Here is a 24,063-nt window from a genome sequence, read left to right on the forward strand (position 1 = left end):
CTCATGTACAGGCAATTAAAGATTTTGCTTTTTAATTTGCCATGTGTGTCCTCATTAAGTTTTACTCTAACAGCTACAATTAGTTGTAATGCTAAGTTTGGATGTTTCTTACATTAGAATTCAGGACTCCATAGACATGACAGTGTGGTGGCAGTTTTCCATTTCTAGAACTCTTAAGATGAAATTATCAATAGAAATAGGTCCATGCAAGATTAATTCATGCAGACAGTCATTCAGATAAGACTGGATAGTATGACAAACCAAAACATGAATTTAGATGGATACGTTTTCCACTAGACCTTTTACAGTATTTCATTGTTGGGCTTTATTACTAAAAATAGTCTTATTTTTAAGACTATTTAATTACAAAATTTGTATTTACCTATATGTGTGTGAGCAAGGACAATTTTTTTTTTTGCCACAGGCTGCAAACACAGTTGTTTCTGGGCTTGGAAGTTTCCACAGATAAGGTAGTCTTGATGAAGTGGTGCAATGCCAAATTTTCAGAATATCTTCCTTCTGTTACAATTCAGTAATTGTTAAACACAGGAATGAAGATAACATTTGTCTCAGGTAGTCTCCACACCTGAACTTTGGCACTTCAATACCCATTTATGGAGAAGTGTGAGGAGCTGAGCAGGGTGTGTCATACAGCACAGTGCCTGGCAGGATGGCTGGCAGCCTTGAATTCATGAACAACCTGAGGCATTAATGCTATTGATCTCGTAGCTATTTCAGCTCTGCTTCCTGGAGTACCGCAGTCACTCTAGTGATTATGTCTTGTAGTAGGTTTTCTCTCTTGACCTGTTACTGGTTTCTATTACTGCAAGGAAAAAATCTGTTCTACCTGAGCTTTTTTACCCCCAAAACCTATCTATTTTCCATTATTTGTTCTCTTTTCTCTTCCTCCCTCTTACATGCCCCCTCATGCCTATGAAGTAGTTTCACTCTGTAGTAACCCACAAGTAAAGAAGTCTTGAACCATGAAGCTGGGAATAGTGCTTTTATAAGAATACATGAACATTAATTTTCCCAGTAACCAAGTCCTATACAACTCAGTTTGTCAGATATGTAACAGAGGTGCCATCAAACAAGTCAGTGGTCACAGACAAATTTGAGGAAGAAGTGTGTGCATGTGTATGAGGACAGACAAAGTGGGAAGAAAACAAGTCCCACATTTATTTATTTATTTATTTGTTTATTCAGGGGAGAGAAAGATTCCTGCTGGCTTAGCTCCCTCTCCTGGCAGTCAGGAATTGGGCTGTATCAGAGTCCTGTTGAACCTGTACACCAACCAAATTTCCAAAGACAAAGCTCTTGTTCATTATACTAGCATGCCTTTTAAAAAGGGATTTCCTGAAACCTGCATCCTTCTGGGCAATGTGTCCGCATAATAATTTGCAGGAATATAGCTAGAAAGAGAAAAAAGGCTTGGAGGACCAGAAGATTACAGAAGAACCAGAAGGATGGCAAATGATGTCTTTACACCCATTGTTGCAGGATGTACCACTCTTTAAATTTTCTCCTGTCTCCACCAAGGCACATCCAAATCAATTTCACTTGCATCCTCAGACTGCCTGATCTGATATTTTGAGAATAATTATAAAAACAAATTAACAAGTAAAACCAGAAACATCCTGATCAAAGTAGAAGGCACAAGAGTTCAGATGTGTACATTTGCTGAATCATTTTGTTAACAATATTGCAAAGACAGTAATGCCTTTCTCTGCCAAAATCTGTTCATATAGACTTCATTTGTCTGTAGCAGTGTACAGAGACACTATAAGGTTTTCTTCCTATACTAGCTACTCATCATTATCCTGTCATCAATACTCATTTTAGAAGAGGGCACCAAGGACGTTTTCTTCCTGTCTCTTTTTCTTCACCGCTTTTTCTTCCTCCTTACCTCTTCTTACATAATACACACTCATAGCTATAAAGCAGCTAGTACAGCAAGCATGCAAAAAGGCTTCCTATAAAAGCATTTTGATTCCTTTGGGTCATTTTCCCCATGCCTTTGATGCAGAGATTATAGACTCTTATTAAAATATGAGCACAAAGTTCAAACCCAAGCAACTCATAGAGAAAAAAAAAAACAACCAAAACACCAGGATATTCATTAATGTGTGCACTCACAGATATGAACTTTACTTGTATGGAAAAAAGGCATACGTCAGAGATTATTCTGTAATTTTTCTTGTTACCAGTTGATAGATACAGGACATTTTTATTAAGAACAAGGAGTTCTATTCTAGATTTCATATGAAAGGAATTAGATTTGTTTTCTGTTTGTCATTCAATTCCAGACATAATAGCCTTGTACTTACTGTGTATTATAATTATGTAGAGTAAGATTATATGACTTGATTATAACCCTGGTTTGCAGCACAGCCAAGAAAATTTATGCCAAATGGTTAGTGCTAAATAAGAGTCACTGACTGGTAATAGTGAAAAGAGTAAGTATGACCGTTTGGTTTTGGCTTTGCTTGCCTTTCAATTTGTGTTGCATGGCACTCAGGTCCAGATAAACAGATGAACTGCTGGGAAAAGTGATGCTAACTGGTTAGACTATCAGAGAAAAAAAGTCCTTGGATTCCTTTGACTTATTTTTTATTATTTTCAGTATTCATTGAAGGAAAGAATAGCCAAGCATTCTTAGTTTTATTATCTCTGAAAAATGTATAGCCTTAATGTAAAGCATGACTTGGCTAATGAAGACAGACAACTCGGCTTTAGGAACACTTCAGAACTCTGTACTGTTGCGTTGCAAGGGTTCCTATGCAGGCTTGGTTCAACATGTTATCTTCTCCCTTTTTCTGTTTTATCTTCCCTGAATATCACTAGGTTCTCAGGTAGCCACAGGGACCTTGACTGCATGTTTGGAAGACTGCAGAATGAAAAATGGGAAACGTGATTCTAAGGGCAGTTTTGTAGATTCTTTAGACAGCATAGGCAGAGCCACTGAGGCAGCATACCAGTCAGAGAGGCAGGAAAAATTCTGCAAGCAAACTACTAGTGAGTTGATTTTTTTTTGTCCTCTAGATTGCACAAATTTATCATTTAACATCACCTTAAGTAATATATTAATTATTTCATGGCTATGCAGTGTGACAAAGGCTGGAAGTTGTATAGAGGGATTTGACCAGTAAAGGTACAACTAATAAAAAAACTTTCACCATTCCAACTTGCAGCCAGATGTTTCAACCTTTAAAATATCTTTAATCAAAACAGCTTATATTTTATCCAGTACATAAAGCCAGAATTTTTCTTTTCCAGCTAGTATCAGTTATGCCAAAATGGAATTTAAACAAGGCAGGTTTGAAAAAAGACAGTGAGATAAAAATGTTGATCAGAAATGCATTGCAAGTTATGAAAACAAATATTTCCATTGATTGCAGGAAGTACTAAGCCAAATTTTCAGAATTGGCCACCTAAAATATGTGATATTTTTTCATCTATTTCAATGCAGTTTTCTTAACTTCATTGTATCATTCATTAAATTCTAATGGGATTTAATACCCTGGCTGCAGTAAGGCAGGAAATGTCTTACACACTTGGAAAATAACCACTTGTGTCTAAGGAGGATATAGTGAGGAATAATAGAAATCAAGTGTACAGGGGAGGAAATAGAAACAAAAATTACCAAATTGTTAATGGACAGATGTGTTATTATTGAGGCATTTGCTTGATGATTTCTTAAATTTTAGGTTAATTGTGAAACTTGCCTTTTTCTCTACCTAGGCTGGTTCATAGAACTTTTTGACTTCAAATAAACAAAGTTACTGCCACCTATAGCTTATCAGTCAAATCCCAAGATTTACAATCACATTAGCTAAGGAATGCCTTTAATTCCTCCACTTCCAAATTTCTACTTCTGAAAAAATCAGTAAATTTGCAGAGAGACTCAATTTAGTATTTGCAGTCATATTGAAAACAGGGCTTGCTTTAGAAAGCCAGCATGCCAGGAATGGCGGCAAGAGGGGAAGCTGAGTGACTCTACCTGCCTTCAGTTTTGGCAGTTTACTGAAAAAAAAAACTGTTTACACTTTTCTAGCCTTTTGGAGTTTACACATGATGGTTTTCCTTCAAAAAGTTGTTTTTTGTTTTTTTTTTTTTTTTTATCAAGCAGATTTCCAGATTAAAAAGATTCTTCAATCTTTTTAATGTCTTTGGAGTAGAGATTTCTGACATAGAGACAGAACTCACTTTTGTATTAGGGTCCCTGAGATATGATGAAAAGTACAGCAACTATGAGCCCTGTTTTAAGTTAGTATTAAGCAGTTGTAAAAGTTTTTTAAATGCATTCAGTTTTATCCTTGTTTCCTCATTCTTTACCTTTACCACACCACAAGAGTGGAGTCATAAATATCTAGTTAGATATGTCCTTGTGCTCTTGCTTAGTACAATCAAGAGTAGTCCTAAATACATATAATCTGCACTGGGTTTTTTGTATCACTTTATTAAGGACTGATATCTAGAGTTTAGGATACTGGCATTAATAAGAGGACTACCTTTCTTTCTATCATGAGGGAAGAAAACATTAGGAAAGTTTTAACAGATTTCTAATTGCAAAATCCATGTAACAAAAAAAAGAATAGAAACTCCAGAATCTGCTTAAGTTACTGTCCATTCAAAACTCTTTTTTGTGTAATATACAATGAGAAATGCTGTGTGCTTGACCTAATTTGTTTGAATCATTACTGAAATCTTCAATTCAGGTGCCACATGTACTCAAATGAGAGGTACACTGGACAGAGGACTAGCATAAGGTGAATACATAAATCAGTTTTAATATGACAGTCCCTTCTTAGGAGATTCCCAGCAAACCAGGAACTGCAGCTGCCTGTGGCTGCATGTTCTCAGCTGGGCTTTCTATTGTAGCCGGGAGCGAAATAAAACTCAATCAGTAACTGGACTTGCAATCGGATGTGAGCTTAGTGCAGGGTATTGGATCTGTGAGGAGGTACAGGCTGTCTCTCTCTAACCATGATAGGAAAGTGAGAGAACAACTATTATTACACTCTGTGGTCCCGAGCATCTCAGAGGATGCTCTGCATATCCATTCTCATTTTAAAAGAGAGTGTCATGACAGATCAGAGCACTATGATCTAGATGGGAGACAGGCCGTATTAAAGGCGGATAAACTGTCACACTTAGGCTCATGTTAGAATGTAATCCTGTTAAGAGTTTCTCTACAGTATCACGTCATCTGGCTTAATTGAAAAGAAATGAGTCTTGACTGAAATATGCCTGTGAGAGAGAAAACCATGAACAGTAAGGTACCTAATCTTACTGTTTCTATAAAAGTACAATACATTATAAGCTGTATTACAGTATTGCATTTACATATCTTTAAAATGTGAATTCATAATGATAAACAGGATTTTTCAGGGTCTTACTTTTTTATCTCCAGCTGGTTCAACCTTGAGGCTGATACCTGATGATGCTCTAAATAAATACAGTAATCTGCAAGTACAGGGTTGAAGTGTTATAACAGTTTGACTCCTAAGGATGATTTCTACACTACCAGTCCATAGGATTCCCAAAAGTAGCATCAGGGACATGTTGTAAACAGCACAGCTGTATCAGACTAACAAGGTTTTACATACGAGCAAAGTGCCAATTTTCTGAATGACCTGGATCTTCTTAATTTGTTTAAATAAAAATAAATATAATAATAAAAATAAAATTAAAAAAAAATCAACTGCCATTTATAAACAGGATTTTTTGTTCACTAAAATTCTATCTTCTTGAAATCCTAGCCTGAGCTTTGATCTGGATAAACAAAACCTGGAAAATTACTGTGCTTATGTCACTGTAATTGAAGATCCTGAGATCTGCACATGCTTTATCCTTGCCAAGGCTGATAGCCTTCATTAGGTCCAACTATGAATTTGGAGGGGAGGATGGGGCGACAATCATTGGAAACAACATGTAACAAGACAAGACAGCATCAAACAACACAGCATGTTTCATTGCATGCTTTAGAGAGTGGGAATGTTTGGTTATAGATCTGAATAATAAATAGTAGCTGGGAACATAAAAAGCATGCTTACAGGCTGAAGATACACATTAAGGAACTCAGCTATACTAAAGTTAACACACTTGTTTATGTAGCCATTCACAGATAACTGTGTTGCAAAATTAAAAGCTATATCTAACCTTTATGGTTTCAAAGGAAGTGCTCCGCAAAACTGCCATAGTATGAGCTGCTCTCCTAAAACAATAACTTAGTAGATGTGAGCCTGTTTCACTTAGTGAAAAGCAAGTTGTGGAATCTATTGACAGCACAGTTCACATCACAACCAATATCAAGATCATAGTTTTAGCAAGTACACCTCTTACAGCAGGGTATCTTACATTCGTGGACTACCATACTTGCTTAAAAGACTCTCCTCATAAGTCTCTAATTCACTAGAGCGAGGCAAAATAATGTGGCAGTGTGCATTAATTTGGACAATATATGTAATGGCATTACAGAAATAGAAGCAGAATATTCCAGAGTCTGGTAGAAAATGAAAAAAACATAGAATGTGATTAAATAATACAGCCCAGACCCTACTCTGTCAGGCATCAGTGAATAGTAGTCATTGAAGTCACTGGTTCTGCAAAAGAAAAATAATTACCTGAGCAAAAATTTCCAGTTAAATGGTTTAGGTTTTGGGGTTGGTTTTAGTTCCAATATTTTAAATAGACTGTGAGAGGACAAAGACTGGAGGTATAGTATGCAAATGAAAGTAACAGATCTAGCCTTCACTGAAGTTACTGAAAGTCCTTCAGTCATTGCAATGACATTGCATCAAATCTATTTCAAGACTATTTAGCAGTAATATTAAGCTAATGTTTAATATTAATGCCTTTTTTTCCCTTTTCTCCCCCTTTTTTTCCCTGAAATCCATTAAGAGCTCAGCCTTAGAATAGTCTTGTAATGGGCTTAATCTTCCCTATGAAACATTTCATGCTATTCAGCTTTTTCTTTTCTCTTTCCTTTTACAGGCATACCAGATCTGGCAGATAGTGAATATGAGGACTTCACTGACTTGAGAAAGCTGACAGAAGCCAACAGACTTCAGTGAAATACACCTCCAAGCACAGAGACTTTTGGTAGCTTTGAAGTAACCTGTGGTTCATTTGCAAAGACACGGCTACTGGTTCTTTCAGCACACATGGAGGAAGGCAACAAACATTGTAACGCTGGCTAATAAGACTGTGTTTTCCTTATCAGAAGTAGGAGGAAGGCCAATTATAAAAGGATTATTTTATGCTTAGCCTCCAGGACTTTAACTCTGGCCTGAACACTGGACATAAATAGAAGCCAATTTTAATGACCTGAGATTTTGTTACCTGTGCATTATTATTGTTATCAGTTCTTAAACACTTTGGTACTTTATTTCTTTAAATTAGAAATGGGTTTGTGGACTAAAATGTGGCCCATAGATTGGGCTCTTCTCATGAAATCATGGCTTATCATTTCCCTGGGGCTCTACATACAGGTCTCCAAAACTTTGGCCTGCCCAAAAGTTTGCCGCTGTGACCGAAACTTTGTCTACTGTAATGAACGAAGCTTGACCTCAGTGCCTCTTGGGATACCGGAGGGTGTAACCGTCCTCTACCTCCATAATAACCAAATTAATAATGCTGGATTTCCTGCAGAGTTGCACAATGTCCAGTCTGTGCACACAGTCTACCTGTATGGCAATCAATTGGATGAATTCCCCATGAACCTGCCCAAGAATGTCAGGGTTCTCCACCTGCAGGAAAACAACATTCAGACCATTTCACGTGCTGCTCTTGCTCAGCTTTTGAAGCTGGAAGAACTGCACCTGGATGACAACTCCATCTCCACTGTTGGCGTTGAGGATGGGGCATTCCAGGAAGCCATCAGCCTCAAGCTTCTGTTCCTGTCCAAGAATCACTTAAGCAGTGTGCCAGTAGGCCTTCCTCTGGACTTACAAGAACTTCGTGTAGACGAAAACCGAATTGCCGTCATTTCAGACCTGGCCTTCCAGAATCTTACAAGTCTGGAGCGTCTGATCTTGGACGGCAATCTCCTCACTAATAAAGGCATAGCTGAAGGCACTTTTAGCCACCTGTCCAAGCTCAAGGAATTCTCAATAGTTCGGAATTCACTGACTTATCCTCCTCCCGATCTTCCAGGTACACATCTGCTACGACTTTACTTGCAGGACAACCAGATAACCCATATACCACTTACAGCCTTTTCAAACCTCCACAAACTGGAACGTCTTGATATTTCCAACAATCAACTTCGGATGTTGGCAAAGGGAGTATTTGATAATCTCCATAACCTGAGACAACTCACTGTAAGGAATAATCCTTGGTTATGTGACTGCAGCATTAAGTGGGTCACTGAATGGCTCAAATTTATTCCTGCTTCCATCAATGTACGTGGTTTTATGTGCCAGGGACCAGAGCAGGTCCGAGGTATGGCAGTCAGGGAGCTCAATATGAATATGTTGTCATGCCCCACCACCACCCCTGGTCTGCCACTGATCATCACCCCAGTCCCAGCTACAACCATGCCGACTACATTAGTTCCCAGCCCATCATTTCCTCCCTCAAGTAGTAAATATAATCCTCTCACTCCCATCATAGCCACACTCCCCACTGTGCCTGACAGGGAGGACAGAGAAAGGGTGACACCTCCTTTGTCTGAATGGATTCAGCTCTCCATCCATTTTGTGAATGACACTTGCATCCAAGTCAACTGGATGTCACTTTTTACAGTAATGGCATATAAACTCACATGGGTTAAAATGGGCCATAGTCTGGTAGGAGGAATTGTTCATGAACGAATAATTAGTGGTGAGAAGCAGCAATCAAGCTTGGTAAATCTGGAGCCCAAATCCACTTACCGGATTTGTTTGGTTCCACTGGATACTTATAACAACTACCGGACTGGAGACGACACTGTCTGTTCAGAAGCCACAACCAAGGCTTCCTTTTTCAATGGCAGCAACATCCCTTCCAGCCATGAGCAGACAACTTCTCAGAACCTAGGCTCCCCATTTCTGCTGGCAGGGTTGATTGGGGGTGCAGTGATATTTGTCCTCGTGGTCTTGCTCAGCATTTTTTGCTGGCATATGCACAAAAAAGGTCGTTACACCTCCCAGAAGTGGAAATATAACCGGGGCCGTCGGAAAGATGACTACTGTGAGGCAGGGACCAAGAAGGACAACTCCATCCTGGAGATGACGGAAACCAGCTTCCAGATTGTCTCCTTAAATAATGATCAGCTCCTTAAAGGAGATTTCAGACTGCAGCCCATTTATACCCCAAACGGGGGCATTAACTACACAGACTGCCACATCCCCAACAACATGCGATACTGCAACAGCAACGTCTCAGACCTGGAGCACTGTCATACGTGATAGTGAGGGACCATGGGGGTCTCTAGGACAAGGAGAAAAAAAACTCTAGAAAAAATAAGCCCCCCAAGAATAATGAAAAAATTACATTTGATAAATGTTACACAGATGCATTTATGCATTTGAATACTCTGTAATTTATACGGTGTACTATATAATGGGATTTAAAAAAAAAAGTGCTATCTTTTCTATTTCAAGTTAATTGCAAATGGTTTTGTAACTCTTTGCTTTTTAAATCTTTAAAAACTATTGCTGAGTACTGTACAGGGTTGTACAATAAGAACCCAATGTCATGGCAAAGGAAAGAATGACTCATTCTTCAAACATTAACCACTTTGCTGTCGAAGCAGTCTGAGGGATGTTAAGTTTCTAGGTGTCCTGGAATACAGGAAAATAAGTGCATATTAAAACAGGGTCACTAGGAACAGACAAAAGCAATTCAGATAAAATGGGCACAACCCTTCTGACTTGAACCCAGCAGTTGCTATTGAGCTTCAAACAATTGGAAATACATCCTTTCCTCTTTGTCAGGTCTGCACTTCTCACCTCCAACTGAAAGCTGGAGTTCTGAGTGCTGTCAAAAAAGCTGCTCTCTTGTTTGATTAGTTTTCTTTCAATCTGCTTGGAATAGGAAACGTGGAAAGAACTCAGTGTCAAACTCAAAGTGACCTTGATTCCTATTTGCAAAAGTTGCTCTGAAAATGTCCCCAATACTATATACATTATCTCAGAAACTGTTTGTGCTTTTCATTAGGATTAAGAAGCTTTAGGCATTCTCCGACCCTTCTCAGTTGGAGGTGAAGGTTATGTAACAGTATGTAACAGAGAGCTGTCATTAAGTTGCACTTCTTAATAGAGCAGCATTTGTTGACATAGCGTGTTCAGGTAAAGCCAGAATCAGGGAAATTCTGGGTGCTCCCAGCTCCGCAGTATTCATGTATGTGTTCATGTAATTTGAAATCTAAAAGTGTGCACTGCTGAAAACATGGTGCAAAATATAATGGCAATGGAAAGGTTTTGCTAATAATTTGTATGACTCAATCCTTGTTTAACTTAAGGTCCTGAGTTAGGTTCAGTATGGAGAAATAGGGGAAAAAAAGACAAAAAGAGAAAACAAACAAGAAATACATTGTAAAAACTTATTTAGTACTGGGAAGACCTCGGGGCCTATTATAAACTGAAATATCTTCAGTGGGGAAAATCATGTACAAATCTTTGTGGGTTTTGTTTGTTTATTTGTTTTGTTTTTTTCCTTCCCAATTAAAGTATACACAGACTGACATTAGCTAAGCATTTGATTGACTGGAGAATTTTGAGAACACAGGTACAGAGTGTCCCTCTGAATTGTCTTTCTTTTACCTGACGCATTTTTGAGTTTTCCATAATGATTTCTGCTTCACAAGCAGTAGCTGTGTTTAAAATTTCATTTTTTTATACCCTCAGATTCTTCTCAGTCCTTGAGCTTTTCATGCACCATGCAAAATATCATAATGCAGCTCTCAAAATTATGTAATATTTCAGCCACTCTGTTAACTCAGTGACTGCCAAGAACTGTGGTGGAATCTAATTATTTGGAAGTTTTTCAGTTTGCTTTTTTATATTTCGGGTTTTTTCAGTTTTCTTTTTTAACATAGCTAATTGTCTCCTGAGTTTGGGGACAAGCTTAAGCTACACCACATTGGGAAAACAAAAAAAAAACAAAAAAAAAGACAAAAAAAAAAAAAAAAAGAAAAAAAGAAAAAAAAAACCACAAAAGAAAAAAGATAGAGACAAAACTTCCCTGAGGTAGTAGGGAACGAAAGAAAGTTTTACAGTGATCACCTAGGGATAGACAGAAAGTTGCTGCATGCAGATTTGAAGAATTTTCACATTGGAATTCTTAGACTTTTCACTTTATGAAGCTCCTTATGCTGGAAGAGAGGTTTTTTAATCCTTTCCTTCACTCATTTCACTCAACCCATTCTTGAAACTCAGCAATCTATGAGCATGTATTTTCTGAAATTCAGATCACATGATAACACTAATTTTCTGCAATGACAAAATGAACCCAGTTATGATTGATGGCAAAGTACGACCATTTTGTAAGGAACCACATCCTCCCACCAACACCTTTAAAAATCACATTTTGAAATTCCAGTCTATATTCTACATATTAGCTATTTACTCCAACTATAGCAGGTATTCTGAGCAACCTGTGTGGCTACTGTAATAGTTAAGTCACTAAAATTCTACTGATTAAAAGTTTACCATATGATTTCAAATAGCATAATCCTAGGTAGAAATGTCTATGCAAAGTGGACGGGTTTTTTCTGTCATCTATTTACTGATGATAAGGTTTATACACTTGGGCTTTGGTTTTTGGTTTTGGTGGTTTTTTTGGTTTTTTTTATTTGTTTCATTTTGTTTAACATATCTTAGATGCCACAGCTCAAAAGACAAGCAGCAAACAGTTATGCTTCTGCTCACTTCTGTTGAATGCTGGAGTTTGCTTGAAGTTAAGCAGAGCCAGTGATTCCCATTGGGTGGACATAGTATTTAATTTCAATGAAATAACTGGTTGTACATTCGGATTCAAAAGGCCTCCTTTGAAAGTACAAGTTTACTAGTATTTACTGATGCAGGAGGAATCTTCTGTTCTAGACCTCAGTATACTATAGGCACCTTATTTGTAGCAATTGACTTATTCAGGGAGTTTGGCCTGTACTGCAGGTGAATGATCCACAAGCCCAACCTGATGACAGCAAATCTGGTAACTTATAGAATAGGGTGAAAAGAGAAGGCATTCACAAAATGTTGATTTTGATCTTGAATGATGAAACATATATATGTATGTGTATATATATATATATATATATATATATATATATATATGTAGACTATGACTCGCTTACCTAGATCAAAAATCACAATAATAGTAAAGATAGCCTACTTTATGCTTCTCTTCAGTATGAAAAAAAAAAAAATCATTTGGTATGTGATACTGACCAAAGTTTCTTTACTATATAGGATCTTCTGAAAAAGCTAGCACCTTATACTAAAATTTGTGGCTTGAGCTGGCAATATTATCTAAAGAAAATTTCAGAGTTGTAGTCAACTGAAGGGTCATATCTGTAATTTGAAGAATGTTTCACTCTATTTAATTGTTCCTTAGCTCCAAAAGGGTTAAAGTATTTCAACCTACAACAGAATTTGGGACTTCTCAAAGTGTCAGCCTCACAAACATCTGAGTTTTCATTTCAGTTCCCACCTAGATAAGCACTTAGCAAGCAAACTTCACCAGGTAAAGTATGTAGAAAAAGTCAGAGTTAAAAATAGACAATGATCTTTTGGCAATATAAAGTTTAAGACTAGTAGCTTTTTCCTTGGGCTTTGTAAAACTTGGGTGATCTTCACTTAGGACATATATCCAAACACATATAATAACTAAAGGCTATAGAGCAGAAGTGCCAAATACGTACATGTGCAACTCACTCAAAATGTTCACTTTTAACTCCTGATTTGATCAAGTTCATTGGCTCTAGGGACAATTTTTTTTTCAGTCAAAATCTCACCCATCTTCCATTGTATACTGCTAATAGTTGACCTAGACATGCAGAAAGATTGGTGAATAGAATAAAATAAGCGTTTAAGTGAAATTGTGTTAAAGAAGTATCACAACACTGCTGTTCCCAGTACTTGGCTTCCTTCTGAATACATATATATTTACAAACAGGTCCTTATTTTCATGGATTCTGTCACTTTAATAAGTGCTACTTGCATGTGGCTTGCTGGCAGAAACAAACACCTGATTAATGCATGGACTTTATGTTAACAGGTTCTTATTGCAACATTATTACTGAATTTCTTTATAAGAATATTTAGGAAATAAGCTACTTTGATCTGAAAAGATATTAGCAGTTTTCCATGCAACCCAATAAAGGACTGCAGTGAATATCATGTAAAACAGAAAAATAAAGTAGCACATAATATTTGCTACTAGAGTAGTTCAACTATATTTTTCTCTGAAGAATTTTCTTTTTTTCATGAGAACAAGTTTCTCCTGAAAAATGTATTAATTTAAATTTTGCAAACAGAAAAACTACGCATATTGATATTATTATTGTAAGGGTCTACATAAGGCACTTTATTAATGGCATTGAAGTGAAAGTTCAGTCTCAGCTTTTGACAGTAAAGTGGTTAATTCCCATTGAATTCTACATTTATAGTACTTCTTCACCTCAAATTTAACATGGAGATATTAAAGGTTTTTTTTCCTTTAGAACATGAGAATAATGGTTTTACACATGACTTATCTTTACAGTTCAGTGGAAAAACAAAACAGAAGTGAGTGCCAAAACCAAAAGTTACTGGCTCTGAACCTCATCAAATCCTGCCCGATGCTCTCTTTTAAACACAGAGATAATCCTGGGAAGCTGATGATCACTCCTTCCCCGAACTCTATTGAACAGGGCACTTTGTATCCCAGATGATACTACAGGCAATATTGAAGCATTTGGCATTAAACTTTTGTACAGCAGAGAATGTTTTACTCTTTAAAAGGACGCTGGCTAGTAGTCCATATGGAAAACTAGCACAGAAGAGATTTGGCAACCTTTTATTACACTGGGGCTCTGTGGAAATGTGCCTCCTGAGAGCTGAATTCTGATCCTCTCAGAAACAGATAAGCTACTAAACAAATTGTTATCATAAGTTGATCCGGAATATCTTAAGATAATCTTTCATAAAATTGATTTAAACTGAGATATGCACACTTGATTCTGTTCTGTGTTTGGTATACTTTCTATCTTTAACATGGAAAACTAGATGGTTTGAAGTCTGCGTTACCTGTTTTCTGCAATCTGCCATGTTGCACGCATTGTTAACTTCAAAACCTCACTATACACTATATATTATCTTGTTGACATATTCAGTAAAGAGTTATTTAAAAAATACAACAACGTTGCTGTATTTATATTAGCAAGTTAATTAAAATAAGGATGTGGGTACCTGAAAGGGACAAAAAATATCCATCTTTTGTACTTTCATTCATGGAGATATATTCAGATGATCTATGATCAGATTTTTTCATGTTCAATCCTATCTTCAGTTTCTAAAAGACAAATATTATTTGTCTCTCAAAGAGTTAAATAATTTTTTACCTCAGTTTCTCAGATTTACTCTTATCTTTAAAAAGTTATTTCTTTCCAATATGAATATAGAAAAGCAATGTAAAATGAGAACAGACTGTACTCCAGTGTTTGCAATTAATAGGTACACTTATGGAGCTACATATGCCAATAACAAATATATATATATATGTGGAAGCTGTGACTCATTATATGCATAGCCAGTTGATAAATGCATTAGACATTTATGACATGACAATCATGATTCTGTTTTTTACCTATTGTTATCTATTTAATCTGTTTTCTTGACATGAAATATGACTTTTTTTTCCAATTCTCCCTTTAAAATTGTTCTTGAATTTTCAGAATGCGCAACATTCATACATAAGCCTTAATAAATTTTTGTATAAAGCAAATCTTATACATAACATATATGGTAATACATACTATGTATAAAGAGATGGTTTAGCTACTTAGAAATGGAAATTACCCTGCTTCTACTTCCACATACAAGAACTAATTTTTTGTTTTACTGGAAATTGAGACGCTTAGTGCTATTTTATTTCAAAGGTTAGAAATTTAATATTGTTGAGTGTCTCAGTTCCTCAACAAATTATCTTACTCTCTTTCTTGACCCCTAGTATCATGTAAAACTACCTAGGGCTGGTGTGTCATATATCCACACCTAGCCCTGCCTCTTTCCCCCTGTCTATGCTTCCCCTCATTTGATGTTTCTACTGAAGCACATTAGACCCTGATAACTAAATCTACTTGCCCTACCACACGAGGGTGGACAATAGAGATAATGAGAACGACAAATGCCTGCCATCAGTTATGTATTTCTGACAATGAGGGAATCATTATTTTCAATTGATAATATTTTCTGTCAAAAAAAGGAGTTTACAACCACTGACTTCATCAGGTAATCTTTTGATAACACAAAATTATTTATTGTAGCAAAGATAAAACTTTATTTTAATACTTCTAAGCTCAGTTCTCTGGAATTTTTCATACATGTGCAATTGTGTATAAATTTCTTGTGTGTAGAGGATTTAACTACAAAGATCTCTCAAAGAAAGCACATGGAGGAGTATTTTTCATTATTGTTCAGTCAAAATTTTTAATATTCCACTTTAAAAAGAGTTCTTCCATGAAGAAGTGCTATAGTACCACATGGAGAAGGTACCACATTGAAGAAGAGTTATGGTACCACATTCCACCATTAAAGTAGGTAACAAATATTTTAATTCTACTTGAAATGCCACTGTCCACAAAGGCTGAAACTAAAAAATTGCTAAAATACTTCCATTACACAGAGAGAGACTTGGTGAATTTTTTACCAATAATTTCCTTTCCTGGAACAAATTAGGACATTTTTATGGTGAAACCCTGACCCCACTGCCTTCAACTATAAATCACAATACTGTATAACAGAAGGATTATTAAAACATGCAATATGACACATTGTACAGCACGTCACACTGTGTATCCCCAAATTAAATATATCAACTGAAAAAGGCAGTAGGCCCACGCCTCTCTTATGAAACCTGGGAAAGTTGTGAAAAAGATTGTGCAGAAAATGAGAAGGGAGTTAAGTATGTTCTGAGCAACACTGGCCAATATAAAGCCATACAAGATAAGGACATTTAAAGCCACAAATGGGCCAGTGAGCATAAAAAGAACATTCTTTTTTCACATAAACACATGCTTTTTTTGATTATAACCTCATATTATGGCTAAATTGTGACTGAAAAGTGCATGTATGAATACTGAGAAAGAAAGAAAAAAGAAAAGAAAGAAAGGAAAAGAGAGTGTTTGTTTGACTTTCTAGTCAAACAGTATAAATGACAGTCTTGTAATCCTGACCTCATATATTTTCCACAAACTGCTGTGGGCATTCACAGGTCAGGAACCAATACATAATTCATTGCTCTCTGACTTGCAATGCAAATGATAGGAATTTCTTCTCGTTTAGAAAATGTGCTAAGAAAATTTGAGAGTTGATGTGAAGTCAAGTTCTGCAGTATATGCTGATGTGAACAATGATATTTATCCAAGCAGGGCATTAGAATGTGTTTGTGAGGACTGCAGAAGCACATTATTTCAGGCATGCACATTGTTTCATTTTGAAGAAAATGCCGTACCTGATAAAAAGTACATATGGGTTATCAAGAAGAGATGACTTAGAAAAATAAAGTAGAAACCTGAGTAAGGGGAGATATTACATATTATTACAGTTATTTTAATAGTATACAGTTAAGTACTTTAGGCAATTTAAAAAAGGGTTCATAAAAGTATTGAAGCTTTTCATATTTCCCATCCCTAGGAGGATGTATTTTATTTCCAAATCACAAGAAATTAGATTATACAGCTTTTTACTTACATCTTCGTTGGAGGTTAGTTTTGAAGTCAGTGTTTCCTTTTTTTTTTGTTCACTTTGTTTGTTTGAGGATTTTGCATGGACTGATTAATTTTATCAGCTATGGAGAGATTGAGGAATAGACTACTTTATATGCAATACTTGCTTTCATGAGAAGCAAGTAGCAAGTATATGTCTAGAGTTTTCTGATTTTGTTTTGGTTTTCCCTTTTGTAATTTAACTTTACAAAAATGGAGCAAATTTGAAGTAGAACAAATTCCAACTATTTTCTGGTGTAATATACAGTAGTAGAAAGAACATAGTTTGTATTCTTTCTAAAAGAAGACAATTTAGGAATACTGAGTTAAGAAAAATTATTTTAAACTTTTTTGATAACAATTTTCAGTTGAATTAATAATTTTTCTACATTTAGTTACAATAGTCATGCTGAGAATTTGAGCTAGAAACAGTAAGTAACAATGATTAAACTCAGTATTGTGGTTATAGGAACTTTGGGTTCATAGGTTCAGTTTTACGGATTATTATTAGCAGCTGCACAAAGAGAAGGGAACAAAGGTTGCTTCTTCTCTAAAGTATCAGATTCCTTTCTGCAGAGATTGAGGAGGAAATACAGCTACTTCACAGGGCTCTCCTTCAAGAAACAAGGTGGCCAGAACAGAAGGAAAGTACATGCAGCCATGGCATTTCTCTTTGATGACTACAGAAGCTGGCAGAAATAAAGCTGAATCATATTATGAGGGATGCAGCAAATTACAGGTGTTCTGCATTATTATATGGGACATCTGGTTTGTCCAGAACCCTGTTAAGGTGCCTTCACTGAGGTCCATGCTCTTGGAGGGCTTATGTCAAAAGGTAAAACCCACGCCCATAAAAGCATGGAAGGATCTGTGTTTTACTTTGTTTTGCGCATCTTTAATTACTCTTTCCTGTAAGTTCTGAAGTGCCACCTACACCACCAAGTTCAAGAAGGAGTGTGCAACAAGGCAGGTTTGAAAGGTCACATTTTTGATGACTCTCCTTTTATTAATGCAAATATATGGACAAAACAATGTCCTTGCAGGCAAGATTCCAATCCACAGCAGATGTGATTGATCATTGTGTTAGCCATCAGATCAGACACTACTTCCAGGTTTTTTTCTCCCTTATTTCTTGTCAAAACTAAGACTAAAACTGAAACTAAGCAGTTTGTACTATTGCTTATTTGTCACAACCCAAGGAAAAGGTTTCTGCAAAACCATTTTACCTGCAAACTGTGATGATTACCCAGCAAAGCTAAGCTACAGAAATGCTGCCAATACAGGGAACCATTTTTCATGAAGTTACATCTTCTACTGTGATATCAATTCAGTTTATAGCCAGACTATGAAAAATCCAGAGGCACCAATCTCAAATTTCTTTTGCTTTTACCTCATTTCCTTTATGTTGCATTAACCTTCTCTAGCATGATTGGCTTAGAGGACAGACTGCTGCTTGATGCCTCATATGGTTATCTGATTTATTAGCTCTTACATCTAAGATTAAATCAAGAAAAACTAAGCTCTTTTCTGATTGTCTGCATCTTTGGGCTACTCTAGTAGTAATTTACTTTATACCTCTCCCCTATTGGTTACTTTATACCTCTCCCCTGCACTATTGGTTTCTCACCATTTTACACACACATAAGACACACACACCCATAAACATATGTACAACCACACTAGATTTATACATTTTTTATGTTTATGTCTATTCAAATGCTCAAATATATGAATATATAGACATATGGAATGTATATCTGTAGTATAATTATAGATTGATCTGTGTTGAGTCCATTACAGATCTTTTGCTCTGGATTTTTACATCAATTCAAGTCCACCTTAGCTTGCTCAAGAGAGTAAAGAGGTAGAGTAGCATTAATATTTTTTGAAGAACTGTAATGTCAGTATTAGTAAGAGCATGTTTCTCAACAATTTATGTGCTTTGACAGCCTATACAAAAACTTGACAATTACAGAGAAGATTATCACAGCTCCTGGAAGCAGACAGTGTGCACCTTTTGGAATACATTTTGGAATGCACAAAGCACATCTGAGGAATCAGTTTATAGCAGGACTGTTCTGTGTGGTCATTAAGTGTAGACAGAGGAGAATGTGTGAGAAGGCAGTACAAAACTGAAACCCAGTATGATCAAGAAGGGAAAAATTCAGATATTTCTACATCATTAGCATTACTGTTGACTTTCTATGTAATTTTTTTCTCTGTGGTCTATATTTCTTTCCAGTATTTGACAGTTTTTCCTTGTCATAGGAGCTGTCTTTTAATTCACTCTTCACCTTGTGCTTCATGAAGAACTTGATTTTTCTACAGGATTTTTGTGAAATGCCCCAAATGAACACTTCTGTTATACGTGAGCAAATGCATTTGTGTGTAGCAGTCCAAAGGGAGTTTTCATTGCCACTCATCCTCCCCAAGTCATTAATCTAACTGTTTGAAAAAGATCTGTCTGAGATGAGCCATGCAACCAGTGTGCTATTACAGGAAAACTTAGAAATTTGGCAGGTAATATTGTTTTAATGTTTTACTTTGGAGTAATAGTAAATGAACTGATATAAGTAGTGAAGTTCCTTCTAGTTTATGAAGTTCCACTAACAGACTACTGTGAACATCAAAGCTGTTTTAGTATTTGGAACAGGGGTGGAGACAGAGAGATTGATTTGAAAGACAGATATCCTACAAATAAAAATTACTTTTAAATGAATATAGGCCAAAATATGAGTTCTGTTCAGACCTAGGGTACCAAACAACTGTGGTAAATATAAAGATGCAAAAGTTTCTTCTATTTTTTCCTCTATTTGTAGGATTTAATTAGGGTTGCTGCTTATTTTAAGAGACTAAATTAGTACACCATTAGAAAATCTTTGCCTGGGTTGAGAAAAATTCTTTGTTTCATACATTTTCCATTTAAAAACTGAATTTTCTTTTTCCATTTTCTTCCCCAAAGAAACTAGCATCTGCTATATTGCAGTGAATTTGGAAAGCTGCATGCTAGTCAGTTAAAACAAAATATCACAGTAGACATTGAAATAAGACAAATTGTTTAGACAAAAATTTCTTCAAGCCCTAATAAACCAGCAAACAGTTAGATCGGGGAAAAAAATTTAATAATGTTTGAAGGACTGATGTTAATTTGAAGTAGTAAAGAAATTCTAAGAAATAAGATGACATGCACTCATTTGAATTTAGATTTAGACAGCTGATGAAGGATAAGTGAAATAACCATAGCAAATAACAAAATTATGAGTAAAACACTAACAGCATTAGTTTAGGGCAGAGTATGACATGACTGAAATAACATGAATTTCCTCAAGATATAATTTACTGCTTACTGTAAAATGCAGCTCTATTTTCTAACGAACACTATGACCTTCAAAACTTTTTGATCAGGATATTTCTCATAATTATTCAGAAATTGTGTTTCAGAAGACATCCTGCAGAAAGGTCTTTTAGCCATGCTAAATACGCTGGTGTTTTAACTGCTTCCAGCCCTGACAGGTCTTTGGTAATGCTCTGTTGGATTTCCTTGCAGGTTTTTTCCTTTTGTTTTTCCTGCTTGACTACCCTGGCTGGAGCAAATCCCATGAAGTATATGCCATTTTTCCATGTGCAGGTTTTTCTCAGGGCAGCTGGACAAAAGGGAAGATCTGGACAGATCCTTCCAGTCCTCTGATGGTGACCCACAAGGAGTTTGCCATGAGGTGTCCCCTGCCCAGCTGCCAGAAGCCCCAGCAGGTGCTGGGAAGAGCGAGGATGACAGCAGTGTGGTGGACGACCATCGTGCCTGTCATCTCTCCTCGGCATCACAATACCTGCCATGTGCTTCTGCAACATTCCATCTAACACAGCTGCATCAGCACATGGATCCCTCTTGAGTGACCTCTAGGGTGTTTATCAGCCTGTTGAACAACGTGAATGGCACAGAGGGGACTGGGATCTGCTCTCTGAGTATGAGATCCACATTTTCCAGTTTCTTTTCACCAGCTACATGCACTACATTCCTGAAAAAAGGTTAGAAACATAAATTAAACCGACAAAAGCGAAAGATTTTGTAACTTATGGCAAATTCAAAGTTTATGCTAAAGGCTCTAGTTTTGCATATTATATAAGAAATTATATTAATATTTTTAATAGGGCATCCACATCCTTAAAGAGTACTTAGATGTGTCTCTTTATAAAAAAGATTAACAAAATGTAAATTGCATGGGAATTTAAAAGGACTAGAATAATCTGTGGATGCTGTTACAGTCTTCTTCAAAGGGAATTATTCTAAGAGTTTTACAGTTTGAAATGAATCCTGAAGTATATCTTTTTAACCAAAAACCTTATAAAACCACTGTCAGATTAGAACAATTTATGTAGAAGGCCATCTAGGTCAGTTATGATTTCTTCTGTAGATCCACAGATAAATTTCTTATCTTCAGTGTCATCTAGTGCACTGGAAAGACAAATTCTGACACTAAAATGCTAATAATCCTGAGCCTGTATACTTGTTGATTCTTGCTTATAATGGGAAAAAGGATACATCCTATACTAAGCTGGAGACAAGCACTGGGTAAAAGGTAGGTATTTTTGTTATTTCACGATATGCAGCTCTGCTGAAAACCAATAAATTTACCTAGAGCCATTTTAGTAAAGCATAAGAAGCTGCTTTACCATTTTGAGAGTTTTCCTTAATGTATGAACTCCACAGGAACTCAATAACAATATGCAAAATCTAATGGAATTATATCATCAAGATATCCATACTTCTGCTCAAAAGCATGATAGGTAAAAAAAATAAGCAATGATTGTACATAAACCAGGACTTCATTATTCATATAACTTTAAAGTGAAAGCCAGCATCTAATCTAATCTAATCTAAGTGTAGCCAACATCTAATTATAACAGAAAATTAAGAAAATAAAGAGCATAAAGAAAGGATACCACCATTACTAAAAAAGCCCCAAACCAAAGTGAAAAAAGGCAAAAAACCCTCAATAACAGTACAGTTAGAAGTGTATCACACATTTCCTAGCTGCTAATGGTTTTGTTGAACCTTTCACTCTCCTTTGGGATCCTTACACACCTGTTTTGGTACCATGTAGAAATCACCAGCACCCAAACAATTTCACAGGGAAGACTATGATGAAATTGTTGTTTTCTTCTTCAATTTGGGATTTGCTGGGATAATATTTGTTTCTTTTTTTTAATGTTCTTTCACACTTTGTTTCTCTTCATTGCTGTGCAAGTCCACAGTACATTCAAATTTACTACATATGATGCACTTGTCATTGTCACTTGTCACCCCAAACCTCAATTTTGTTCAGGTCTGCATTTCTTTAACTAACTGTTGATGAGCTGCTCATAGCCATGGGATCTCTGGTGCCAGGCTGTGACTCTGCCCTTATTCCACACCAGTATTCCTCTGTACTGCTTGCTTGGCTTCCTCTTCTCAATGACTCCACCAACACACCAGCCTCGTAATTCTCTACATTGCTTCATTGCATTAGGCTCACAAATTTTATATAGAACAACTACTTTTTACAACTATATGTGAAGCTGGTTACACCACAGGAAGAAAAGCCATATTAAAACAAGTTGAACATGGTTGTGCAGTTATGAGAGAAAAATACTGTTACAGTTAAACTAGGTCAAAGCAAAGTTGCAGGCAGGTCAAGAAAAAGTCATACAAGGTAAGCTTGACAACACATAGTCCTGAGGCCTCATAAACTCAGTACCAATCCTGTGGCCCATTTCTAGCAATGTAATACTGAGCTACAGGCTAGGACATGTAGTGCACATGTCAAAAATGCTGTAATAAAGCCACTGTACATCCTCTGTACCCTACTTTAGAGACTAGTACCTGCTCGATTGTAAGAAAATCTACTAAAGATTAGAAAGCATTATCTTAGCTGTCGGAGTACCTACCAATTTGCTTAAAGAGTTTAAAAACACAAAGTTGTGGCTTTGACAAAGTAAGTAACAGTTTCTGCAGTGATTCTGCAATCTTAACTTAGCAATAATTTGTTTCTGAGAAGTATTTACAAGCTGTCAATTCCACTTTAGATGACACTATCCTTCTCAGTGTGATGGTTGGCTTCTCTAATAAGATTATATTTCTTACAAGACTTTCCTAAAGTCTTATTCTCATGCACTGACTTATTTTTCTTTTCTGAACAGATTCTGAATCTTTAACCTTACTAACATTTAAAGCAATTGATTAATTAAGTCTCATATTGAGATATTGCTCTCGAAGTTAAAAATGTAGGGAATAGTTGCTTAATCTGAAGTCAATAAATATTCCATATCCCTCAATATTTCTCTAAGAAGCATACATTTATGTAGCTGTATGTTACGTGGTGATTGCTTGTTCATCTAAAAAGATGCAGATTAGAAATCTGGCTTAAAGTTAAATGCATTACTAGACAGATATTAAAGGAATATCATATTCAAATTAGATGTTTTAGTCTATTCTATAGGGCATCTTCCATACTTTTATTACTTAAATGGAATCCTTAGTAGACTTCCCAAAATGTCCTGATTTATTATTTTCTCGTTTTTTGAAAGGCAGTCTTTCTGTTGCCTCTTTCTTGTTTGGTGAACATCTAATTATATCTTGTCTTACAAAATGATGCGTCTACTTGATGCATTTGTAAATTTGTAATAGAATGATAGGCTTTATTTTAATTTAATTAAAGATTATCCAATGGTTAAATCAACTTGCCTTTGCAAAAATAAAATCTTCCTCTCTTAAAGGAGGAAAACCCAGTCTCAAAAGAAAACATCAGGATTCCATTATTGCTATGCATTCTCAGACTTTCTGCCGTTAAATAAAACATCACTGAATAGATAGTGCTGAAATGAATAAACCTCTATAATTACTGTTTTGTTAGAGCTAATATAACTGAAGGCATATCTGTACTTCATATCCGTATATTGAATTTTGAGAAAAAATGCTAGAGAGAAAAAAAACCGATATAAATTGATTGGAAAACCTGCTGGCGTTGCTTACATTCCTCAAATGATCAAATGAAACAATTTGAAGTTGTTTTCAAAACAGGCTTTTAATATAGCTAAAACAAACTCCTGAATATGCTTCTTTGCCTCTGATCATTGCTCAGCTGGATGTCCTATGTATGTCTTTTCTCTTTTATTCTTGAATGTCACTTCTTTTT

The 24,063-nt window shown here is 36.1% G+C and overlaps 1 protein-coding gene across 6 annotated transcripts in view; it reads left to right on the forward strand.

Annotated features, from left to right (window-relative positions):
* The window catches only part of FLRT2 (fibronectin leucine rich transmembrane protein 2), a 63,793-nt gene extending 45,383 nt beyond the window's left edge, over positions 1 to 18,410 (forward strand). For all 6 annotated transcript variants that reach the window (XM_038137417.1, XM_038137416.1, XM_038137420.1 and 3 more), the window contains exon 2: positions 6,997 to 18,410. In XM_038137417.1, coding sequence (XP_037993345.1) covers positions 7,407 to 9,392 — 1,986 coding nt within the window. In that variant the 5' untranslated portion in view covers positions 6,997 to 7,406 and the 3' untranslated portion in view covers positions 9,393 to 18,410. The remainder of the gene's footprint in view (positions 1 to 6,996) is intronic.
* The last annotated feature ends 5,653 nt before the right edge of the window (positions 18,411 to 24,063 follow it).

Source organism: Motacilla alba, chromosome 5, assembly GCF_015832195.1.
Source record: "Motacilla alba alba isolate MOTALB_02 chromosome 5, Motacilla_alba_V1.0_pri, whole genome shotgun sequence".
Classification (NCBI taxonomy): Eukaryota; Metazoa; Chordata; class Aves; order Passeriformes; family Motacillidae; genus Motacilla; species Motacilla alba.